The sequence below is a fragment of the Spinacia oleracea genome, chromosome 3 (genome assembly GCF_020520425.1).
Source record: "Spinacia oleracea cultivar Varoflay chromosome 3, BTI_SOV_V1, whole genome shotgun sequence".
Classification (NCBI taxonomy): domain Eukaryota; kingdom Viridiplantae; phylum Streptophyta; class Magnoliopsida; order Caryophyllales; family Amaranthaceae; genus Spinacia; species Spinacia oleracea.
Window position 1 is genome coordinate 70,206,043 of NC_079489.1, and position 23,219 is coordinate 70,229,261.

At 37.4% G+C, this 23,219-nt stretch overlaps 1 protein-coding gene across 1 annotated transcript; it reads left to right on the forward strand.

The window, feature by feature from the left end:
• The first annotated feature begins 99 nt into the window (after positions 1–99).
• Positions 100–3,152, forward strand: LOC110802617 (uncharacterized). The gene is made up of 4 exons (XM_022008062.2): positions 100–356; positions 1,177–1,238; positions 2,037–2,235; positions 2,696–3,152. Exons 1-4 carry the CDS (start codon positions 225–227, stop codon positions 3,068–3,070), a joined length of 768 nt encoding a protein of 255 aa, XP_021863754.1. The 5' UTR covers positions 100–224; the 3' UTR covers positions 3,071–3,152.
• The last annotated feature ends 20,067 nt before the right edge of the window (positions 3,153–23,219 follow it).

The window sequence follows — 23,219 nt, forward strand, 5'->3', positions numbered from 1 at the left end:
TTTTTTTTTATTTTTATGAAGTTAGTTGGGATATTTAGTGAATTTCGTAAAAACGTTGGGAAATTTTGATATGACCCGGCCCCATTAGAGTCAAGTTGAACCCGAGCCACACACCCGATTGGACAACTCTCCCCGATTCAAAAATGCTTCAAGCATTCAACGAGAACTATCAGTACTCTTCAAACGGTAGAGAAATTTTGTGAAATTCTCACTCCATCAAAGAAATGGCGATGCAAGTTGAAGAAGGTAAATCAGGATCAGAGTTCCCTTACTGGAAACCTGTTCACCGGAAGTTTGCTCCTGATTCTCCCTTTTTCTCTTCCGGCGATGTTGAGCGACAACTTCTCGACAAACAGGTCTTAATTTTTTTTACTCGTTGTGAACATTTCTGTACTTTATGAGAATGATTGCTTTGATTAAACTCATTAGTTACTGTAATGGAAATTATTTTGTGTTTATGATCATCTATTGTGTTATAATTAGGTTTAATTTTAAAAAGGGTTAATTGAGATTTTTAGGGTTTTGATTGGAATATGCAATGCATCATTTTTTCTTGAAATTAAGCTCACTTTTAGGTGTAAACTGGTTGTTCTCGCTAGCTTATATGAGTGGGTATACCATTTTTTATAAGGTGGAGCTTAATTTTTCTATCTGTACCAAAATATGAAGAGTAGTAAATTTAGAGAAATTTCATAATTCTAGTCCATGAACTGGTTCCGTGGGACTGCAAATGCTGCCTGAGTCCCTGATTGTTATTGCTCAACCCTGTGAACTGATTGAACTCTGTAAATTAGATTTAACAAGTACCATGCACAAACCAATTTGCCAATGTATATCTTATATAATTGGCACCTTGTCCAGACCCCTCGTAATTAAGAATATGATACTCGGTATTTTGTAACTTCTAAAATCAGTCAAGAAATGGTTTCTTCATAACATAAATACATAATGGCATAAGTTTTAGCTCTTCATGGTCCATTGAATAAAATCTAGATGTCCGGCTTAGCTTCTCTTGGGGAAAGTTCGCCTTTTATTCGATATGATACTGCAGGATTAACTAGTTAAATTTACGGTTTCCTTTCTATTATGGATAAAGCTGTCATCGTAATACTGACCCTGTGTTGCTGTGTTTTGAACAAAGTGGCTTGTTTTATTTTTGACTTGATTCATGTCCAGGTTGCGTTGGTTTTGACTGAAGATGAAATGCAACAACTTCTTGACATGGAAGATCATGAAAGGTATGAAGTAATACAATACAATTGTCTGTTTCAGATGTCCCGTATTTCCAATTTAAGAATGTCCCTTGATGCTAAATTCAAATCCATTCCACCCATGGGGTTATCAGTTCAAATGCTAGAGAAGGTACTTACCTAATCTATGTAGTTATTGTCTCCCTTTTCCAGCTTGCTGGATAAGCGGAAAAATATGATGACTACTTAACTAGTGATAAGGAAGTCTCGTTTCCACGGCTTCATTTGAGTAGTTCATGTTTCTAGTACCATTAGGTTGTTCGCACTTCTTGTTTTGCGGACTAAAAACTGGGGTATGAGTTTAAATTATAGAGCGCATTACATTTGCTTGTCGATTTTATTGAGGAATTGCTTGCACTGGCTAGTTACTAGAGTTTTCATCTTTTCCTGCTTCCAAAGACCAAGTTCGCAACTTTTTCTCTAATTTCTATAATCTTCTTTTGTTAGATATTACTCCCTCCATCTATTTTATCGTCGCAATTTCTTTTTTCGTCTGTCAATCTAATTGTCATACTTCCTTTATGGCATGAACCCACTGGTATTTGATTAACTCTCTCCTCCTACTACCAAAAGTTATGGCCTCAAATCCCCCCCACATTCAATTAAACAAATACTTCCACTATCTCTCACCATACCCATTTTCTATTAAACTATAATAAATAAGCTTATAATAACGTATCGCATTGAACTTCGTGAGAAGTCTATTGCGACAATTCAGGAATACTTCATTCTGCTTGTTTTTACTTGATTGAGATCAGTATACCTCATGACATAACGTGATTGCAGGGAGATTTTCTGTCCAATTGTGGGTTGTGGTGCACGGTTAAATTCATTAGAAGGCTTTGAGGATCACTACCATTCATGCCATACTGCATCCTGTTCAGTATGCCATAAATCATATCCAACACAGCGCTTGCTTAGCATACATTTGTCAGAAGTGCATGACTCTTATTTTAAGGCCAAAGTTTCGAAGGGTTTCTCCATGGTAAGTACTAACTCTGCTCACATCCTTTTATCTTTACTCAACATCACACGTTTTCCCTCCTCAACTATCTAAATATTGTAGCCTTCTTGTTGATGATACACAATAATACTTTGAGTTCTGAAGGCATCCTTTATTTATGCTGGAAAACAAAATAAAACTATAGCAATGGATGCCAACGGTGACTTTCATATAGTAATTTAATACAGGACAAAGTTTTTTCTTCCAAGCATGCTAGTAGACCATAGGTAGGGATTGATGGAATGATGGACAGTAGAAAGTTGAACTCACGCTAGTTTCCAGTGGTGTCATTTCAGCTGCCAAACCAAACGTCAAAGAAAGAGAAATGGTTGTTTGTCAATTCACATAGCCTAGAAGTAATGATGAACCGGTGGTATTTGTTAGTGCACATTTTTTGAAAGACAAATGCTGAAAAATTAAGATTGATTATGTTCATCTTCAGTACGAATGCTTGGTGGAAACTTGCGGGTTGAAATTCAAGAGTTATAAAGCCCGACATCAACATCTTGTGGACAAGCACAAATTTCCTATTACATATGAGTTCTATAAGAAAGCACACTTATCCAAGAAACAGAGGCAGAAATACGGGCGTAAACCAGCACTTTGCAAGGAGGAAACTTCAAATGCAATGCCATTAGACAATGAGGCCGATGACAGCATGGAAGATCTTACTTCTGCTATCTCCCAGTTAAGCACGTCTGACTCGGTGCCTTCGTCCATTAGCTTTGGCCATCGCCACAGTCGTGGCTTGGCCTTTGTTCCTCGGTCTGTTCAGCGTGAGAGAAGACCGGGCTATTCACCATCCACAATGAATTGATAGCAACATATATATACTCTGTAGTTTGATGTTTTGAATTTTTTTCTTGAAAATACTAGTGCTATCATTTTTCTTTTGTTTCCGCGTATCTGGTTTATTTGTTTTATATTTTTAATTTTGGGGGATGTAGTTTGTTCAGCATTTTGTATGTTCAATTACCTATCCAAAAATTAGGTTAAAACTCGTTAAAAAGAAATTGGTGTAAAAGAGGGCAAAGCCCAATAGCAAAAGATCCAAAACAATGAAATAAATCAAAAGCTGAACAGAAAAAACTAAAACGAAAAAACCAAATCAAAGCAATAAAGCTAGCAACATGTCATGGATGGCCTCCCACACGGCACACCATGCCTGCAACCAGGGGCGGATCCAGGAATTTATAAGTAGGGGTCTAAAAAAAATATATGATTTGTTTTCTAATTTCTCATATTTGCTCCTTTTAGGGGGTTAAAGTTGAGAGATAAGTAGTCGAAATATTAAAAACACCATAATAAAATATATGTAGGATTTAGGAACATTTTTTTTGGGTTTTCATAACAATAAAACTCAACACCTAGTCCAAATTTTAACAATAACTTAGGGCGATATCAATTTAAAATGGAAAAAACGAGTTTTTCATCTTTGAAGGATATTTATTTTATTACAATAATTGCAACTGAACAAATAGCACACAAAGACACTCATAAATAAAAAAAAGTAACATCATTTTTTAACGATTATGTGGCATTATGCTATTGTATACGTATGAGGGAATTAATTAAGTCTCTAAGTTTGAGAAACATGCAACTATAAGTCTATAAAAATAGAGTAATATGCAACATTACTAGAAGTAATATATCTTATGAAAAGTACATAATGTTTTTGAAGAAAAAGTAACATTACTATTTTTTTTTTTTTTTTGTTTTTGTAAAAGCAAAATCATGAACCATTGAAAAAAAAAAAGAGATGAAGCAAAAAGGGAAAAAAATAATATTTAACATCCTTTTAAGAGGATTCGAACCCAAGCATATTGTGTAGCATTGCAGTCAAGCAACCATTATGCTACAAGTGTATTTCATTGTAATTAATGTGAGTTAATTACACATAAGTTATCTATTTTCATCCTTCAAAAAAAAAAAAAAGTTATCTATTTTCAAGTGCAATTAATTACCCCAATATCAATTTTACAGTTTTTTTTCAAAAATAATGGGGGTCCCTATGAACCCCACGGGGTCTACATAGGTCCGCCCATGCCTGCAACAAGGGTGTTGTGCACCATCGGACAATGTGGTGCATGGTTGGATTGTGGGTTGAGGTATCGGGGTGCACTATCGTGGGCGTTGGGACTAAGCACTAGGCAACAATGTGGCCGGATGTGCCCGGACGCAACACTTGCATCCACCCTCTATAGAGCTTATCTATCTATCTATTACTATATACTAAAAGAGACACCAGGAATGACACGTGTCAATTCCTGGTGCGATTTTTTCCTGTCAAAATTCACTTTCCCAAAAAAGTGTATCTGTTTTGTTTTATTTTATTTTCTTTCTTTTTTTATAAACTATTTATGTATGGAAACAAAATTAATTTATAAACTATGGCAATAATAGATCCGACGTAATAATAATTATTCTAAATTGGTAATATTTTAGTCAAATCGCTATATTAATAATGGAAAATATATCACTCAATATTTTGGTCAAATTACCATATTAGCATTTTAAATATGCACATTAGATGAATAAATTTAAATGAGTATGTTAAAAATGTTATAACTATGCAGTAGTTTGGGAGATAAATGTGAAAAAAATGATCAAAATCCGTGTGTGCACGGGATCTAATCTAGTTATGAATAAAGAATAGATTTCTAGTGACCACCCACTTGACAATAACTCTATAATGGATTGTCCGGTGGACCGAACGAAATCCAAATGGGCTTAAACTTTAGGGTCCCATCAAAATTGGCCCAATAAAGATGATGGTCGAGCTAGAATTCCTAGAACATGCCTGCAAAGGCCCGTTATGCAGCAGGTCAGTAGCGAATTGGCCCGGAAGGTTCTAGGGTGCTCTGGTGATGTCTTGAGCATTCTAACTTGGATATTAGTCTTGTATATTTATGCAATAGAAGGGTCTGTGTACCTATTTGTATAGGAAATTTCCTTGGAGGGGGAACGTTCTAGAAGCGTGTAGGCCATTACTTGTGAGGAATTGTATATAATGTTCTAGGTGTATAATTATATAGGCTGGGTGGATGGAGGCTTATAAATAGGCACCAAGACATTTATTTGTAAATCATAGAGTTTTGGATACAAGAAAACATTCACATAAAAGCACTTGTGTCCTATATCATTTAATCATCCTACACTTACAGTGAGTGAGAAAATTCAAGGCACTCAATGTGTTATTTCGAGTGTGCTTCTATAACCAAGGGGCGTCGTATCAGCTAGCTAAGAATCAAGAGTGAGTGCATAGATAATCGTTGATGTCTTTAACACCAAGGGGTTGTGCTACGAGGTAAACTAAGGCAGTAAGAGTTGTGTCATTGTTGGGAAAGCCTGACTCGTCTAAGCATTGCGGGTTGGAGAGTGGTGCACGGTGCGTGACTAGGCCAAGGGAAAAGGCAAAGTAGTCAGCACGTGACAAGCTTAAACCGAACACCATAAGTAGCTAACCAATCGACGGCCTGCTTAGCTTCACGATAACAATGTCTGATCTTCACCGCCCTGTTAGGTTATGATACATATGACAATTCATAAATCATGCGGAAAAACCATATAGCCAGGAAAACATATTATTTACACATAATCATTTAGCATAGTTTAGATGCATACTCTTTGTTGCGTGCCTTCCCTAGCTGCGCCCGAACCGAAGAACAACAAGTCTTTAGGACTCCAAGTGTCGTCCCTCCGTAGATAGTCCACAGCACGTCCGGATCCGCCTTAAGATTGACCAACTAGAATCGCCCTTAAGGTACTATTATTTTCGGCACTTTATAGGCAAATGTGTGACTGAATTTTCTCTCAAAAACTCACTTTGAATACTTGAATGCTCTATGTAAATATGTGACCCTAGGCACTTATTTATAGAGTTTATGGAAAGGAATTATAATCCTATTAGAATACAAATCTATTTGATTATAATCCTACTAGGACTCTAATTAAACAAACTTTATCTATTAGGATTAGATTTAATCATATTACGAATCCCGGTAGCCTTAGGATTCTAGTAGCACACACGAGTGGCGCACAAGCATCGCACACCCGCACGCAGGCCTTGCGGCCCACGCCGAGCGCACAGCGGAAGGCCCACTGTCGCAGCCTTGTCCGCGCGCGCGCCCAAGCTTCGGCTGGGCCTGGCTTTTGCGCTGGGCCTGGTCGTATGCTTGGCGTGTGGTTGTTGCGCTTGGCTTGCTGGGCGATGGCCCGGCTTCGTGCTGGGCCTTCGTCTGGCAGGCCTCGTCCGATGCTAATTCGTACGATACGCTTCCGATTAAATTCCCGATTCCGGAATTCATTTCCGATACGAACAATATTTAATATTTCCGATTCCGGAATCAATTTCCGTTTCGAACAAATATTTAATATTTCCGTTTCCGGAATTATTTTCCGATTTCGATAATATTTCCGATTCTGACAATATTTCCGTTTCCGGCAATATTTCCGATTCCGGCAATATTTCCATTTCCGATAATATTTCCCGATACGTACCATGTTTCCGTTTCCGGCAACATCTACGACTTGGATAATATTCATATTTTCGATACGATCCATATTTCCGTTTCCGGCAATATCATCGTTTCCGGAGTATTCATTTCTTGCCTGTGACGATCTCAGCTCCCACTGAAACCAAGATCCGTCGATTCCGAATATCCATAGATGGAGTATTTAATGCCATTAAATACTTGATCCGTTTACATACTATTTGTGTGACCCTACGGGTTCAGTCAAGAGTAAGCTGTGGATTAATATAATTAATTCCACTTGAGCTGAAGCGGCCTCTAGCTAGGCATTCAGCTCACTTGATCTCACTGAATTATTAACTTGTTAATTAATACTGAACCGCATTTATTAGACTTAACATTGAATGCATACTTGGTCCAAGGGCATTATTTCCTTCAGTCTCCCACTTGTCCTTAGGGACAAGTGTGCATTTCCTAATTCCTTTGTCGCTCGATGCTTGCTCTTGAACATAAGGTAAGAGTTGTCATCCTTATTATGTCTAGAGGTGTTTCTCGGTTTCAGAGTTCAACTGATCAAATAAACAGATAATCATAGCCTATGATTCATCCGAGCACGGCCATGCATTTCGCAGTTTCTAGCTCTCCGAGTGGCCTTGTACAACTTTTAAGCATCTCATCCCGATTTATGGGAGGACAATCCCAATCTTGCGATCTTGAGATTAAACTTCGTTTGATAGGTGATTACCTGAGCGTTGCCTTTATAGCCTCCTTTTACGGTGCGACGGTTGGTCAACGTCAAAGCAACCAGTTCTCAAACAAGTAATCTCAAATCACTCAGGTATTGAGGATTTAGTGTCTAATAATTTTAATGAAATTTACTTATGACAGATTTTCATCTCTTATAGTAAAGTTTCATAGGTCTTGTCCGATACTAGTCTTCCCAAAGTAAGTATCTATGCAAATGATTATGACATTGCCATGTCCACATAGTTCAAGAAACAGAACTACTAGTCATCTTGTATTCTAGTCGTCTAACGTTTTCTATGCGTCCAATTTTATAGAAAACTCCGACTAGGGACCATTTTCAACTTTTGACATTCAAGTTCACTTGATAGACATTTCTTAGTCACAGGACTGGTCCTGACAGTCTATCTTGAATATATCGTCAAATTGAAGGGACTCATCATTTAATAAACCACAAATTAAATGGAAAAATGAATTCTTTTCATTTATTGTGAATGATTAACCAATAACGTTTTACAAAGATTTAAACTCTAAAACTTTAAAACATTAAACAGGAATATCAAAGCCATTCTCCAATATGCTTGATTCCCATAGCTGCAGTGTGCGAGTTGTGCTTCGCCTGCGGCAGAGGTTTAGTCAATGGATCTGATATGTTGTCATCAGTTCTAATTTTGCTTATCTCGACTTCTTTTCTTTCAACGAACTCTCGTAGAAGGTGAAATCTACGAAGTACATGCTTGACTCTCTGGTGGTGTCTAGGCTCCTTTGCCTGTGCAATAGCTCCGTTATTATCACAATACAGGGCTATTGGTCCTTTAATGGAGGGGACTACACCAAGTTCACCTATGAACTTCCTTAGCCATATAGCTTCCTTTGCTGCTTCATGTGCAGCAATGTACTCCGCTTCAGTTGTAGAATCCGCAATGGTGCTTTGCTTAGCACTTTTCCAGCTTACTGCACCTCCGTTGAGGCAGAAGACAAACCCAGACTGTGATCTGAAATCATCTTTGTCGGTTTGGAAACTTGCGTCCGTATAGCCTTTAACAATTAATTCATCATCTCCACCATAGACCAGGAAGTCATCTTTGTGCCTTTTCAGGTACTTCAGAATATTCTTGGCAGCAGTCCAATGTGCCTCTCCTGGGTCTGACTGGTATCTGCTCGTAGCACTGAGTGCGTACGCAATATCCGGGCGTGTACATATCATAGCATACATTATTGAACCAATCAATGATGCATATGGAATCCCATTCATTCGTCTACGCTCATCAAGTGTTTTTGGGCACTGATTCTTGCTTAGAGTCATTCCATGAGACATGGGTAGGTAGCCTCGCTTGGAGTCCGCCATCTTGAACCTATCAAGCACCTTATTGATATAAGTGCTTTGACTAAGTCCAATCATCCTTTTAGATCTATCTCTGTAAATCTTGATGCCCAATATGTACTGTGCTTCTCCTAGATCTTTCATCGAAAAACATTTCCCAAGCCAAATCTTGACAGAGTTCAACATAGGAATGTCATTTCCGATAAGTAATATGTCGTCGACATATAATACTAGGAAAGCAATTTTGCTCCCACTGACCTTCTTGTATACACAAGATTCGTCTGCGTTCTTGATGAAACCAAAGTCATTGACTGCTTCATCAAAACGTATATTCCAGCTCCTGGATGCCTGCTTCAATCCGTAGATTGACTTCTTTAGCTTGCATACCTTTTTAGCATTCTTTGGATCCTCAAAACCTTCAGGCTGTGTCATAAACACAGTTTCTGTTAAAACGCCGTTTAAGAAAGCAGTTTTGACATCCATCTGCCATATTTCGTAATCGTAATATGCAGCGATTGCTAACATTATCCGAATAGACTTTAGCATTGCAACTGGTGAAAAGGTTTCATCGTAATCCACACCGTGGACTTGCCTGTAACCTTTTGCAACCAATCTAGCTTTGAAAACTTCAAGTTTCCCATCCTTGTCCTTTTTCAGTTTGAAAACCCATTTGCTTCCAATGGCTTGGTAGCCATCTGGCAAATCGACCAAATCCCATACTTGGTTTTCAGACATGGAGTCTAATTCAGATTGCATGGCTTCTTGCCATTGCTTGGAGCTAGGGCTCGTCATAGCTTGTTTGTAAGTCGCAGGTTCATCACTTTCAAGTAATAGAACGTCATAGCTCTCGTTCGTCAAAATACCTAAGAACCTTTCCGGTTGAGATCTATATCTTTGCGATCTACGCGGGGTAACATTTCTAGATTGACCATGATTCTCACCAGATTCTTCTAAAGGTCTCTGAGTTTCATCCTGAATGTCATCTTGAGCATTCTCTAGAGTTTGTTGTTCGACTCGAATTTCTTCGAGATCTACTTTTCTCCCACTTGTCATTTTGGAAATGTGATCTTTCTCCAAAAAGACACCATCTCGAGCAACAAACACCTTGTTCTCAGATGTATTGTAGAAGTAATACCCCTTTGTTTCCTTTGGATAGCCCACAAGGATACATTTGTCAGATTTTGGATGAAGTTTGTCTGAAATCAATCGTTTGACGTATACTTCACATCCCCAAATCTTAAGAAAAGACACATTTGGAGGCTTTCCAAACCATAATTCGTATGGAGTCTTTTCGACAGCTTTAGACGGAGCTCTATTTATAGTGAGTGCAGCTGTATTTAGTGCATGTCCCCAAAATTCTAATGGAAGTTTGGCCTGACCCATCATTGACCTGACCATGTCTAGCAAGGTTCTGTTCCTCCGTTCCGACACACCGTTCCATTGTGGTGTTCCAGGAGGAGTCAATTCTGATAGAATTCCACATTCTTTCAGATGGTCATCAAATTCATAGCTCAGATATTCACCGCCTCTATCAGACCGCAGTGCCTTAATCTTCTTGCCTAATTGATTCTCTACTTCACTCTGAAATTCCTTGAATTTGTCAAAGGATTCAAACTTATGCTTCATTAGGTAGACATAACCATATCTACTGAAGTCATCAGTGAAAGTGATAAAGTAGCTGAAACCACCTCTAGCATTTGTACTCATTGGTCCACATACATCTGTATGGATTAAACCCAATAGTTCATTTGCTCTTTCTCCAACTTTAGAGAAAGGTTGCTTTGTCATTTTGCCAAGTAAACATGATTCGCATTTACCATAATCCTCTAAGTCAAATGGTTCTAGAATTCCTTCCTTTTGAAGTCTTTCTAAGCGTTTCAAGTTTATATGGCCTAATCGACAATGCCACAGATAGGTGAGATCTGAATCATCCTTTTTGGCCCTTTTGGTATTTATGTTATATACTGGTTTGTCGTGATCTAATAAATAAAGTCCATTGACTAATCTAGCAGATCCATAAAACATCTCTTTAAAATAAAACGAACAACTATTGTCTTTTAATAAAAAGGAAAATCCCTTAGCATCTAAGCAAGAAACTGAAATGATGTTTTTAGTAAGACTTGGAACATGGAAACATTCTTCCAGTTCCAAAACTAGCCCGGAGGGCAACGACAAATAATAAGTTCCTGCAGCTAATGCAGCAATCCGTGCTCCATTTCCCACTCGTAGGTCGACTTCACCCTTGCTTAACTTTCTACTTCTTCTTAGTCCCTGTGGATTGGAACATAAGTGTGAGCCACAACCTGTATCTAATACCCAAGAAGTTGAATTAGCAAGTATACAGTCTATAACGAAAATACCTGAAGATGGAACGACTGTTCCGTTCTTCTGATCTTCCTTTAGCTTCAAGCAATCTCTCTTCCAATGCCCCTTCTTCTTGCAGTAGAAGCATTCGGATTCAAAAGTGGGTTGACTGACCTTCCTCTTTACAGATTTGGCGCCAGTTTGCTTAGTTGGGCTGGCCTTGTTGCCACCTTTCTTAGCATTCCTCTTCTTTCCAGATTTCTTGAACTTGCCCCCACGGACCATAAGCACATCCTGCTTATCACTTTTGAGCGTCTTTTCAGCGGTCTTCAGCATACCGTGAAGCTCAGTGAGCGTTTTGTCCAGACTATTCATACTGTAGTTCAGTTTGAACTGATCATACCCGCTATGAAGAGAATGGAGGATGGTGTCTATAGCCATTTCCTGAGAAAATTGCTGATCCAGCCGACTCATATTCTCAATGAGTCCAATCATTTTGAGAACATGTGGACTTACGGGCTCGCCTTTCTTAAGCTTGGTCTCAAGAATTTGCCTATGAGTCTCGAATCTTTCGACTCGAGCCAGATCTTGGAACATGTTCTTCAACTCACTGATGATTGTGAAAGCATCTGAGTTGATGAACGTTTTCTGCAGATCCGCACTCATGGTGGCGAGCATTAGACATTTCACATCCTTGTTGGCATCAATCCAACGATTGAGGGCTGCCTGAGTGACCCCGTCGCCTGCGGCTTCGGGCATCGCCTCTTCTAGGACATACTCCTTTTCTTCCTGCATAAGAACTATTTGCAAGTTCCTTTGCCAGTCAAGGAAGTTCTTGCCGTTCAACTTCTCCTTTTCGAGAATTGATCTAATGTTGAATGAATTGTTGTTTGCCATATTTAAAACTACAATTGAAAAGAATAAACAAATAAATAACCATTCACAGTTTCTCTTAATAAACTTAAATTCTAGCATACATGCATAATTCAATGTTTATTAAGCATTTTATTCAAGTTATGTGTTCCGGCAGGTGTGAATAAAATTATTCCAAGATCCTAAAATCATTGAAGAACTAAGCACAGTTTGTCGACTTAATTCTAAAACATCTTAGGTAAGCAAAAGCCTTTTGCTAATAGTCTAGAAACTATTCTTGGTTGATAGGTACGTCTAAGAACTTATTAGGTAAACCTATCGATTTTGCCACGACATAAAAGGACTCCTTACTTATATCGTTGAGTTTCACCAAAACTAACATGTACTCACAATTATTTGTGTACCTTGCCCCTTTAGGACCAATAAGTAACACCTCGCTGAGCGAAAACTATTACTAGATTGATGTAAAGGATATCCAAGCAAGTGTATATTTTGGCATGGCACCTTTTAACTCAATTTTTAAGTTTGGAACTTAAGGCTCTTACTATGTTGGTTAGATTTTAAGTGAACTAAAATCCTTAATCATGCAACATAATCAAGCTTTTGATCTCATGCATTTTAAGACATATTTAAAAGCAATAAATAACTTAAAACATGCATAAGATAAATGTGATCTAGTATGGCCCGACTTCATCTTGAAGCTTTAACTTCAAAGTCCGTCTTGAAAATCTTCGTGGGAGGCACCATTTTCTTCAAATAGGATAAGATATAATTAAAACTAATTACAACTATTTGATGGTACGCAGACCATATTTGAATTGAAAAACAACTTTGGTACCTTAGACCAATTACATTCAAATTAATGGTACGCAGACCATATTTTCTATCCTATTTGGGCCATACTAGTCACTTCATAACTTGCAAAACAGTACATATACAATATATACCATTCACCCATTCATTATCATGAATGGCCCACATAGCTGGTTAGTAAAACACATTATGCATCACGTAAACATTTGCAGCAATTAATCAAGGGCACCAATAATCTACCAATTATTCAGTCCTTATTAATTCTAATCAAGTTGTTTTAACCTTAATGATTTGTAGACCTAATCAAGAGTTTATGACTAAAAAGGGCTCCCACTTAAACCAATAAATTCATATGCTTTACTAAGTTTAAACATAAAAATGTATTTCTAGTCTAACCGGAAACATACAAATTTAATTAAAATTTAAAGCTCATATAAATTTATAATTGAATCCAAAAAGTTTAATTTAATTTCAGTCGTATTTAAATTAATTCATGATTTCAATTTTAGTAAAATAATTAGAATAAATAAAATTTATTATAATTACAATATTCAAAATTAAAATCCAAGAAAATAATTTAAATTATTAATTTTAAAATTAATTAAAATTACGTAAACTGAAAATTTCAAATTAAAATTTTAAAACGATCTAATCGTAACGCAACAACCTCACGTATCGCACGCCCATGGGCCACACGCACACAGCCATCGCTGGCCATGTGCGCGCAGCCCATGCGCTGCGTCGCATAGCTGCTGCTGCTTTCCTTCGCAAGACTCCACGCGAGCTGGTGCTCGCTGCGCGCGCGCCAGCGCTCGATGCACGCGAGCCATCGCTCGCTGCGTTCGCTCGCCAGCGCTCGCTTCATGCGAGCCAGCGCTCGCTGCGCGCGCTCGCCAGCGCTCGCTTTATGCGAGCCAGCGCTCGCTGCGCGCGCTTGCCAGCGCTCGATCTTGCGAGCCATCGCTCGCTGCGCGAGGCTTCGACGCTGGGCGTAGCACTCGTGGCACGCGAGCTTGCGCTCGCTGCGCGCGAGGCTCCGCACGCTTTGCGCGAGGCAGTGCGCGCTGTGGCGCAGCTCGCTTGCTGCCCACACGCGACTGCAGTGCCTTGCTTTCGCCCTCGCCCATTCGTTCATTGCTCACAGCCCACGACACAAGGCAGGGTTGCTGCCTTGTGCTCGTGCACCGTGGCCTTGCTCATTGCATTCGTGCCGCATGGGCGACGAGCTCCCTTGCTCGTCGTCACATGCCCGCACTATACAACACCCCTTAAGGGTAACACGTAGCGTCCATTGCTTTGTGCGTGCAAGTTATATGAGCGAATCGCATAAAATTTAAAAATTTATATTTAAAATTAATGACAAATTAATAAATAATATTAATTTCATAATTTTAGGGCGAAAAAATCGAAAATTTATTATTCAATTGATTTCCGATTAACATGGATTCAAGCCTAGGTCATAAAAATTTAAAATTTATCATAAATTTACAATTTTTATGGTGGTTTTTAATCATAGGTATCTAATTAAATTATAATTAATTATGAAAATCAAATTAATTCTAAATTATTCTAATTTTCAACAAATTAATCATAATTACAAATTAGATTGCATAATTAACAAGGCTAGGCATTCAAACTTGTTAAACATATACAGTAGGTCAATCAAAAATTCAAGATTTATCAACAAGAATCGCAAATATTTAATTTAACATCTTAAATTTACGAAATTTTGCATTCGAAAAACTAAAACCTCCGAAAAGTCATAGTTAGGCTTCGAATTTGAGAATTCTGGGTTCGGCGGAAAAATTTTAGAATGCCTTTTACATGCGGAATTGACACAAAAATCACTCGATTTGGATGAGTAACGAAGAAACTGCCAAAAAACTGCGTACGTATAATTAAATAAACGCAATTTGCAATTAATTAACAATTACGAAAATTAATCACCCCTTTTAATTCTTGAAATTCGTAATATTTAACCATGTTCATGCAATTTAGATTATGAAAATAATAAGAGGCTCGTGACCCACTGTTAGGTTATGATACATATGACAATTCATAAATCATGCGGAAAAACCATATAGCCAGGAAAACATATTATTTACACATAATCTTTTAGCATAGTTTAGATGCATACTCTTTGTTGCGTGCCTTCCCTAGCTGCGCCCGAACCGAACAAGAACAAGTCTTTAGGACTCCAAGTGTCGTCCCTCCGTAGATAGTCCACAGCACGTCCGGATCCGCCTTAAGATTGACCAACTAGAATCGCCCTTAAGGTACTATTATTTTCGGCACTTTATAGGAAAATGTGTGACTGAATTTTCTCTCAAAAACTCACTTTGAATACTTGAATGCTCTATGTAAATATGTGACCCTAGGCACTTATTTATAGAGTTTATGGAAAGGAATTATAATCCTATTAGAATACAAATCTATTTGATTATAATCCTACTAGGACTCTAATTAAACAAACATTATCTATTAGGATTAGATTTAATCATATTACGAATCCCGGTAGCCTTAGGATTCGAGTAGCGCACACGAGTGGCGCACAAGCACCGCACACCCGCACGCAGGCCTTGCGGCCCACGCCGAGCGCACAGCGCAAGGCCCACTGTCGCAGCCTTGTCCGCGCGCGCGCCCAAGCTTCGGCTGGGCCTGGCTTTTGCGCTGGGCCTGGTCGTATGCTTGGCGTGTGGTTGTTGCGCTTGGCTTGCTGGGCGATGGCCCGACTTCGTGCTGGGCCTTCGTCTGGCAGGCCTTGTCCGATGCTAATTCGTACGATACGCTTCCGATTAAATTCCCGATTCCGGAATTCATTTCCGATACGAACAATATTTAATATTTCCGATTCCGGAATCAATTTCCGTTTCGAACAAATATTTAATATTTCCGTTTCCGGAATTATTTTCCGATTTCGATAATATTTCCGATTCTGACAATATTTCCGTTTCCGGCAATATTTCCGATTCCGGCAATATTTCCATTTCCGATAATATTTCCCGATACGTACCATGTTTCCGTTTCCGGCAACATCTACGACTTGGATAATATTCATATTTTCGATACGATCCATATTTCCGTTTCCGGCAATATCATCGTTTCCGGAGTATTCATTTCTTGCCTGTGACGATCTCAGCTCCCACTGAAACCAAGATCCGTCGATTCCGAATATCCATAGATGGAGTATTTAATGCCATTAAATACTTGATCCGTTTACGTACTATTTGTGTGACCCTACGGGTTCAGTCAAGAGTAAGCTGTGGATTAATATCATTAATTCCACTTGAACTGAAGCGGCCTCTAGCTAGGCATTCAGCTCACTTGATCTCACTGAATTATTAACTTGTTAATTAATACTGAACCGCATTTATTAGACTTAACATTGAATGCATACTTGGACCAAGGGCATTATTTCCTTCACGCCCACCCATCTCTCGCAATCAAAGCATATATGGGTAATGGAGTGGTACCTCGTTCACCAACAAACGTACCACTACCTCGGAGTCAACCTCAACCTAAATTTAGAAACTAATTATGGAAATAATAAGAATCTGATCAAAATCGATCTAAATAAGACAAATCTAAAAATCAAGATATTGGTTATCATACCAAAAGTTTTGTTTTGATAATTTTACTTATTTGAAGTTTTCAAAATAAGTAAAATTTAAACCCGCTTAGTTATCTTTTTAAGTTTGGATTTTTATGTTTATGAAAAATAAAAACTAATTTTACTTTAGGTTTTATCTTTTCTCAAAACTAATTAAAAACTATTTTCACAGGATTACAAATGTAATCGAGTAACACAAACATTCTTTATTTTTTATTTTTTCCATTTAAGAGTCGGTTGAAAGTTTGGTTCTACAACCAGTAATCGTCTCTTCTGGTTCGACTCTTGAATTTGTAGTTAGTAACTTACGTTTTTTGTGGGAAACTATGTAATGTGACACTATTTTTAAAACAACTATGTTATCACGAAAACAACTCCCTTATATCAAGTTTTTTCTTCTAAGAATTTTGTTTTAAGTGAATCGGGTTCGTTGTAATAGTGTGATATGTAATGGGGGAGACATTCTTGTCATTTTATATCAAAAGTTAGGAGAAAAGTCAATGGAGGTGGGCCACACAAAATAATGGACGGAATTTGTATAAGGTAATATTTTACAAGAAAAAAAATAATACTTGATATAAGATACTCCCCCGTCCTAAAAAGATTGCCAAAATTTCATGTTTGATATGTCCCTTTGAGTTTGCCTCATATTATTTATAAATATATGGTATTCACATATTTTCTCTCACACTATGTTATTTAAATTAACAAAAGAAGAAGACTACCAAACAAACTACTTTTGTTTTGCATTATTTCTTTTCAAAGTGAAAAGTGAGTGACGAGTGAAACGGGTGATGGATGCAGGTGATAATTTTTTATCCAACCCCGACCCATCATTCGTTTATCACCCGATCCATCCCCCAGTTATTTTGCACTTCCTCCGTTCTTTTTTAAATGACACAATTATTCAGGCACGTTTGCCAATACACGATTTCAAACATTAATATCTTTCATTATGGATAAGAAAAAATTATAAAAATTTGATATTTAAAAAGTATTTATTGAGACGAATCTAATAATACCCCACGCGAATATGGTTTTTTTTTACTAAGCATAAATCACGAAAGGAAGTCAAAAGAGCATGTGTTAATAGTGTCAAAAACTCAATTGTGTCATATAAATAAGAACAGAGGAAATATATGTTACTTATATTTATGTTTGTACTTTATTTTTGTTATAAGTTGTGCGTGATGAAAAGTAATTATATGTGCGGAAGTACATAGGCTTTTAAAAAGAAAAAAATTAATTACTCCCTCTATTTTCATGAGTTCTACCCACTTTACTATTTATGGGTCAAACTTAAAAACCGTGAATATGTCTCTTTATTTATCTATGAGTAGAATAACATCAAGAGTTGTTTTAATGAATTTGATTCATTATGTATTTTCAAAATATCAACTTTTTATAATTTTCATTAATAATAAATATTTAGAGAAATGAACGGCCAATGTAGTACGTTTGGAGATCAATCAAAATACAATTGGGTAGAACTTAGGAAAACGGAGGAATTATTATGCATATGATGAATCATATTTGTATAGGGTATTTTAGGTGCATTTAGGTTGCATTTCTTGACATTCCTCTCATTTTAGTTGCATTTAGAGTCGCATTTGCATAAGTTGTCGTTATTGTACTCTATTACAGCCCGTTCGTGTTTTGTTTAATATTTCAGGTGATTTTACGGTCATTTGGATGCTTTCGAAGTGTTCAAAGTTGATTTGGATGATGAACGAATGAGATGTGACTCGAGGATCATTACATGTCTCTCGAGATAGCTTTTGAGTCAACAACGAAGCTAAACGTTATTTTTCTAAGCATCAAAGCGGACAAACTTTCACTCTTTTGATGATATCTCAAGTTCTACATATCGGAATGAAACGATTTTGATTGGGCTAGAAATTAGACTTAAAGATCTTTCCAACGATAGGTCACACGTCCCTATGGGTATTGTAGAAAGAGAGTTATGTCATAAATAAAACGCTCAAACATCCAGCGAGGGACGGCTCGACAGCCAGCGAGACATCTCTCGCCATCCTTTGCACGCAAAGTCTCTGCATCGCCCGCTGGCAATCCAGCGTAGGCGCTGGAGTTGCCGGCCACCATGCTTCGTCGCGCACAAATCCCAGCGAGGGATGCTTCTCGGGCCAACGAGGGATGCTTCTCGGGCCAGCGAGGGATCACTCGGACCAGCGAGAGATCTCGCGCCTATGCACCAGGCCTTGCTACTCGATGCCTCGCCTATGCACACATGCTACAACTCCTCGTCGCGCACTCTCCCAGCGAGCGCTGGCTCGATGCAGCGAGGGATCTTGCTTTCCGCTTCGTTACTCCTCACACACACGCCCTTATGCATCTCTTGGACGGTTCGGTCGTGCTCGGGTTTCATTGCCACGTCATCGCTCCATCGACCAATCATTGACGACTTTTATTTTTATTTTCTTATTTATTTTATTTTAGAAAATAGGGAGCATATAATTACTCAAGGGAATTAATTTATTTCTGGCATGTAATTTTTTTCCTTAGAATTCTTTTAAACGCTTATTACTACTTTTCTCTCTTCCATTGTTGAACGCTATTTTTCTGATTTCTTTCATTCATCAATCTAAGGTAATTTCATAATTTCTCTTGCTTTAATTCATTCTTATTATTTTTCGTTTCTTAGATTAATTTGTCCTTTGATTATGAAATTCATTCTTATTATTTATTTCACGCTTGTTAATTTAATTATGAGCGAGTAGTAATTTTCTAGGGCTAAGTAAGGGAAGCCATGTTTATACCATAATCGTTATGCATTAGAGTTTGTTAATTTATAGATTACACTTGAGTAATTCCAATTGATTTGTTCTTAATTGTTGATTCATGTAATTGGCCAATATCATGGATTGATTATCTAGCTAATAGGATTTAGAATTGAAAGATCGTATTCTTAGAGGCTTGGTACAATTGGCAATTCTGATTATGTTAGCGACCGTACTGCATATGTTGGATTGAAAGTTTTAAGACCCGACCATAGCATTGACATGTACTTTAATAACTCGGATTAGTTTATTCATTGTCGAATCGATTTGTGTTCTTGGATTGGTATAAGCATGGTGAACCGAACAGACGCCCTAAACCTTTAATTCATTGATAAATTACGCATTTATATTATTGCTTTAGTTTCATTAGTTTATAAACAAAATTCAACTTTCGTTTATTGAAATAGTTCGTATAATTTGGCAAAAACTAATAGAACTTGTCTCCCTGTGGGATCGGCCCGAATTTGCTAAGTATCTGCTAACAACAGACACCGTGCACTTGCGGTATCACTTTTTAATTCATCAGCACATTAGTGGGTGATAATATTTTTAAGTTAATATTTTTCACTTGAATATCGCCCGATTCACCCAGTTCACTCGCGGGTAATGGGTAAATCGAGTGACAGATGGACCAGGTGGATCGAATGTATATAGATGATGCTCTACCTGATCCGAACCGGAATTATTTTCATCCCTAGGCGTGGGGTCATATGTTACCTTGTATTACCCTTTTCACGTAGAGAAACTGAGAAAAGGTAATGAGATACTCATCCCAAAGCGGAACTAGTAAAGATGAACTCCAACCTTTCCATTTACCCAACTAACCAAACATAGATTGGTCTTATCCTTATTGTATGTTGTTCACAAACCATGGTGGAATCTCCAAACAAGCAAACACCAAAAATCTCTACACTAAAGGGGTCGCCTGGATTGCCTTGAACAAATTATGGGAGTACAATTCAATGGAGTAAATTATACTGGAGTATTTCTTAAGGGGATTATATGATACTGGGGTAAAGATACACAATTAGCAAAGCCAATCTAATCCCAAAGCGTAAAGCACAAAAACTACAATTGCAACCTGATTCAATGCGCAACCTCACTGGATTTTTTTTTTTAAAATCTTGCAGATCTAAGAGATCAAAGGAGATAGAATGAATGGAATATCAATTAATTTGTGAGGTGGAGTAGAGAGTTGGTAGTCAGTGGTTCTTGGAGTGGTTTTAAGGAGAGAGAAAATGGGAATAGAGATATGGAGGTTGTTCAAATGGAGATTAAAGATCGATGATCCGAGTTAAAGAGGCGAGAGAAATGAACTGATGGAGGTGAAGATACAAATCAGATGACAAGAAATAGTTGTAACTTTTAAGGGGGGAAATTTACTCTAGGGGGACCCTAGGTAACTATTACCCTTGTTTTAAGAGTAATATATTACCCCCTTAAAATTATATCTTCCATCCAGGCAAATAAAAATGTCAGAATATTTGCTCCCTTAACGTACTTATTCACCCTTGTTACTGGCAATCCAGGCGCCCCCTAAAAATACATGAGATGGGGAAAAAAATTTGGTTCCGGATTTAGACCATAAAGGTCCAAAGTCGTATAATAAAATTCCTAGGACCGAAGTCCGAGAAAAATGGAAGCAAAAACTCATAAAGCAGTATTTACTTAAACTCCATGTCTTTCTAGTAACCTCTGGTTGATTATAAGGTGGTAACTATAATTAGCTGCTTGTACTAGCTGGTTTGATTATATAATTATATTTGCATGAACTTGTTTGTTGGTTGTATTAGTTATTTGATTAAAGTTGTTACTAAATATATGTTTTTTTTGTGTTACCACCCGGTTCACCCTTAGGGCTAATCCGGATTCGGAGCGAGTTGTGGTTGGATAGGTTCCAGTCCCCTCCCAATTGTAGTTGTTGGGGATCAAACACGCGGTCTTCCCTACCAAGTTCAGCCTCAATCACCACCGAACAACCATGCAATTGGTTACTAAATAGATGTTAGTTGTTTGTTGTTTTAGTTATAAAATTATCAACAATCTAAAATCTCCTTGTATGAGCTTTCCCTAAAGCTTTTTCTAAAGGCAAATTTGCCAAAATATGACTTTTTATAACCCAAATGTTGCGATAAAGGACCTTATATTTTTTTTTTTTGTGAAATCACACCTTAATGTAATTTTTTCTTGTGAAATCACACCTTAATGTAAATATTTTTTTGCAAAAGACAACCAAAGGTAAGTTTCCGGCATCGACTGAGCTTTTCCGGCCATTAACTTGCACGTGAGCAGCACATGTGGCTTTATTTGGTTATAAAAGGACATTTTATAACCCAATTTTTGCAAGAAAGGACCTTATATAATTTATTTATTTTGTGAAATCTCATCTCAATGTATTTTTTTTTTTTTGCAAAAGACAACCAAAGGCATGTTTTCGGCATTGAGTGAGCTTTTCCGCAATTGACTTGCACGTGAGCAGCACGTGTGTCTTTATTTTTCTAACCACACCCAATTTCTCTCTGTCTTCTTCTGAAGCAAAGTGAATTCTAGAAAGTGCAATTTTATTTTTATTAAAACTACGTCTTTTTTAGAAACTGAATGTAATCTAGAAATTGCATCTTTCATCGAGGGCGTGACATTTTTAACAAGTGATTCCAAGAAATTCTCTAGTATTTTGACCGTTGAGCTCATGATAAACGAATTGGAATAAATGCCACCTAAAAATTTCACACAGTGATGCATATAAAAAAATGAAATAATTGTGGAAATAAGAATGAATTAATATCTACTCAATCTCCAGATAATTAGGGGTCGATTTCATCAATTCTTAAATCAAACACCATTCCGATTGATCAAGCAACAAATAAAATTTCCCATAACTTTTGACAATTGGGAAAAAACTAATTTATCTTCCCCCAATTTTAGCTCGAATGCGTTCTCTTCTTCTTCGCCTGACATCTTTTGGTTTGAGAAAAAGGGGATTCTTTGGTTCAAGTTTGAAAACGGGGGAAGTTTATGAGATTTTTCTTTTTAGGGATTTCAATCGGCCGTAGAGAGAGAATGAGTCAGTTACTGGTGGTTCTAAAGGTTGGGGTGGTGGTGGGACTGGTTTAGGGTCGAGCACCATGGTTGATGCCGCCATTGTTGAAGACTTTTTGATGGATTTGGGAGGAGAGAGAATTTGGAACTATGATGGTTTGGAGTACCGTCAAGAAATTGGGTGTTTTTAGCAAAATAAAGTCACACGTGTTGCTCACGTGCAAGTTAATGTCGGAAAAAACTCAATCAATGCCAGAAACTTGCCTTTGATTGTCTTTCGCAAAAAAAATTACATTAAGGTGTGATTTCTCAAAAAAAAAATATATAAGGTCCTTTCTCGCAAAATTTGGGTTATAAAAGGTCCTTTTATAACAAAATAAAGCCACACATGCTGCTCACGTGCAAGTCAATGGCTGGAAAAGCTCAGTCAATGCCGAAAAAATGCCTTTGGTTGTCTTTCGCAAAAAAAATTATATTAAGATGTGATTTCACAAAAAAAAATATATAAGGTCCTTTTTAGCAAAATTTGGGTTATAAAATGTCCTTTTTGACAAATTTGTCTTTTCTAAAAGAGATTTTTGAATCCAAAGAGCTCTTTCAAAAAGTTTCTAACCAAACACTTAAAATAGTATTTTTAAATAGTGAACTGACTAATTTGCACCAAAAACCTCCTTTTACTCCAAAAAGCTTCTAACATGGTCAATGCATATGTGAAGTTGTGAACAAGGTTCTAGAGTCTAGATCCACAGGAAGTCTTTTTAATGTTGTTACAGATTTGCAAAAACATAACATGACAGTTCTATAAATACTTGGAATTTTTAACGCCTCTATCGTCCCTTAATAATATTTTTATGATCCTGTCAAAATAAAATAAAATATATTTATATGATTATTTTAATGGTATCAAAATATAGGTTAATGCTGCTTTGTACAAAATCCATATAGTGGTCCAATTGTACAAACGAGTGAACCAATGGTATCACGTTGCA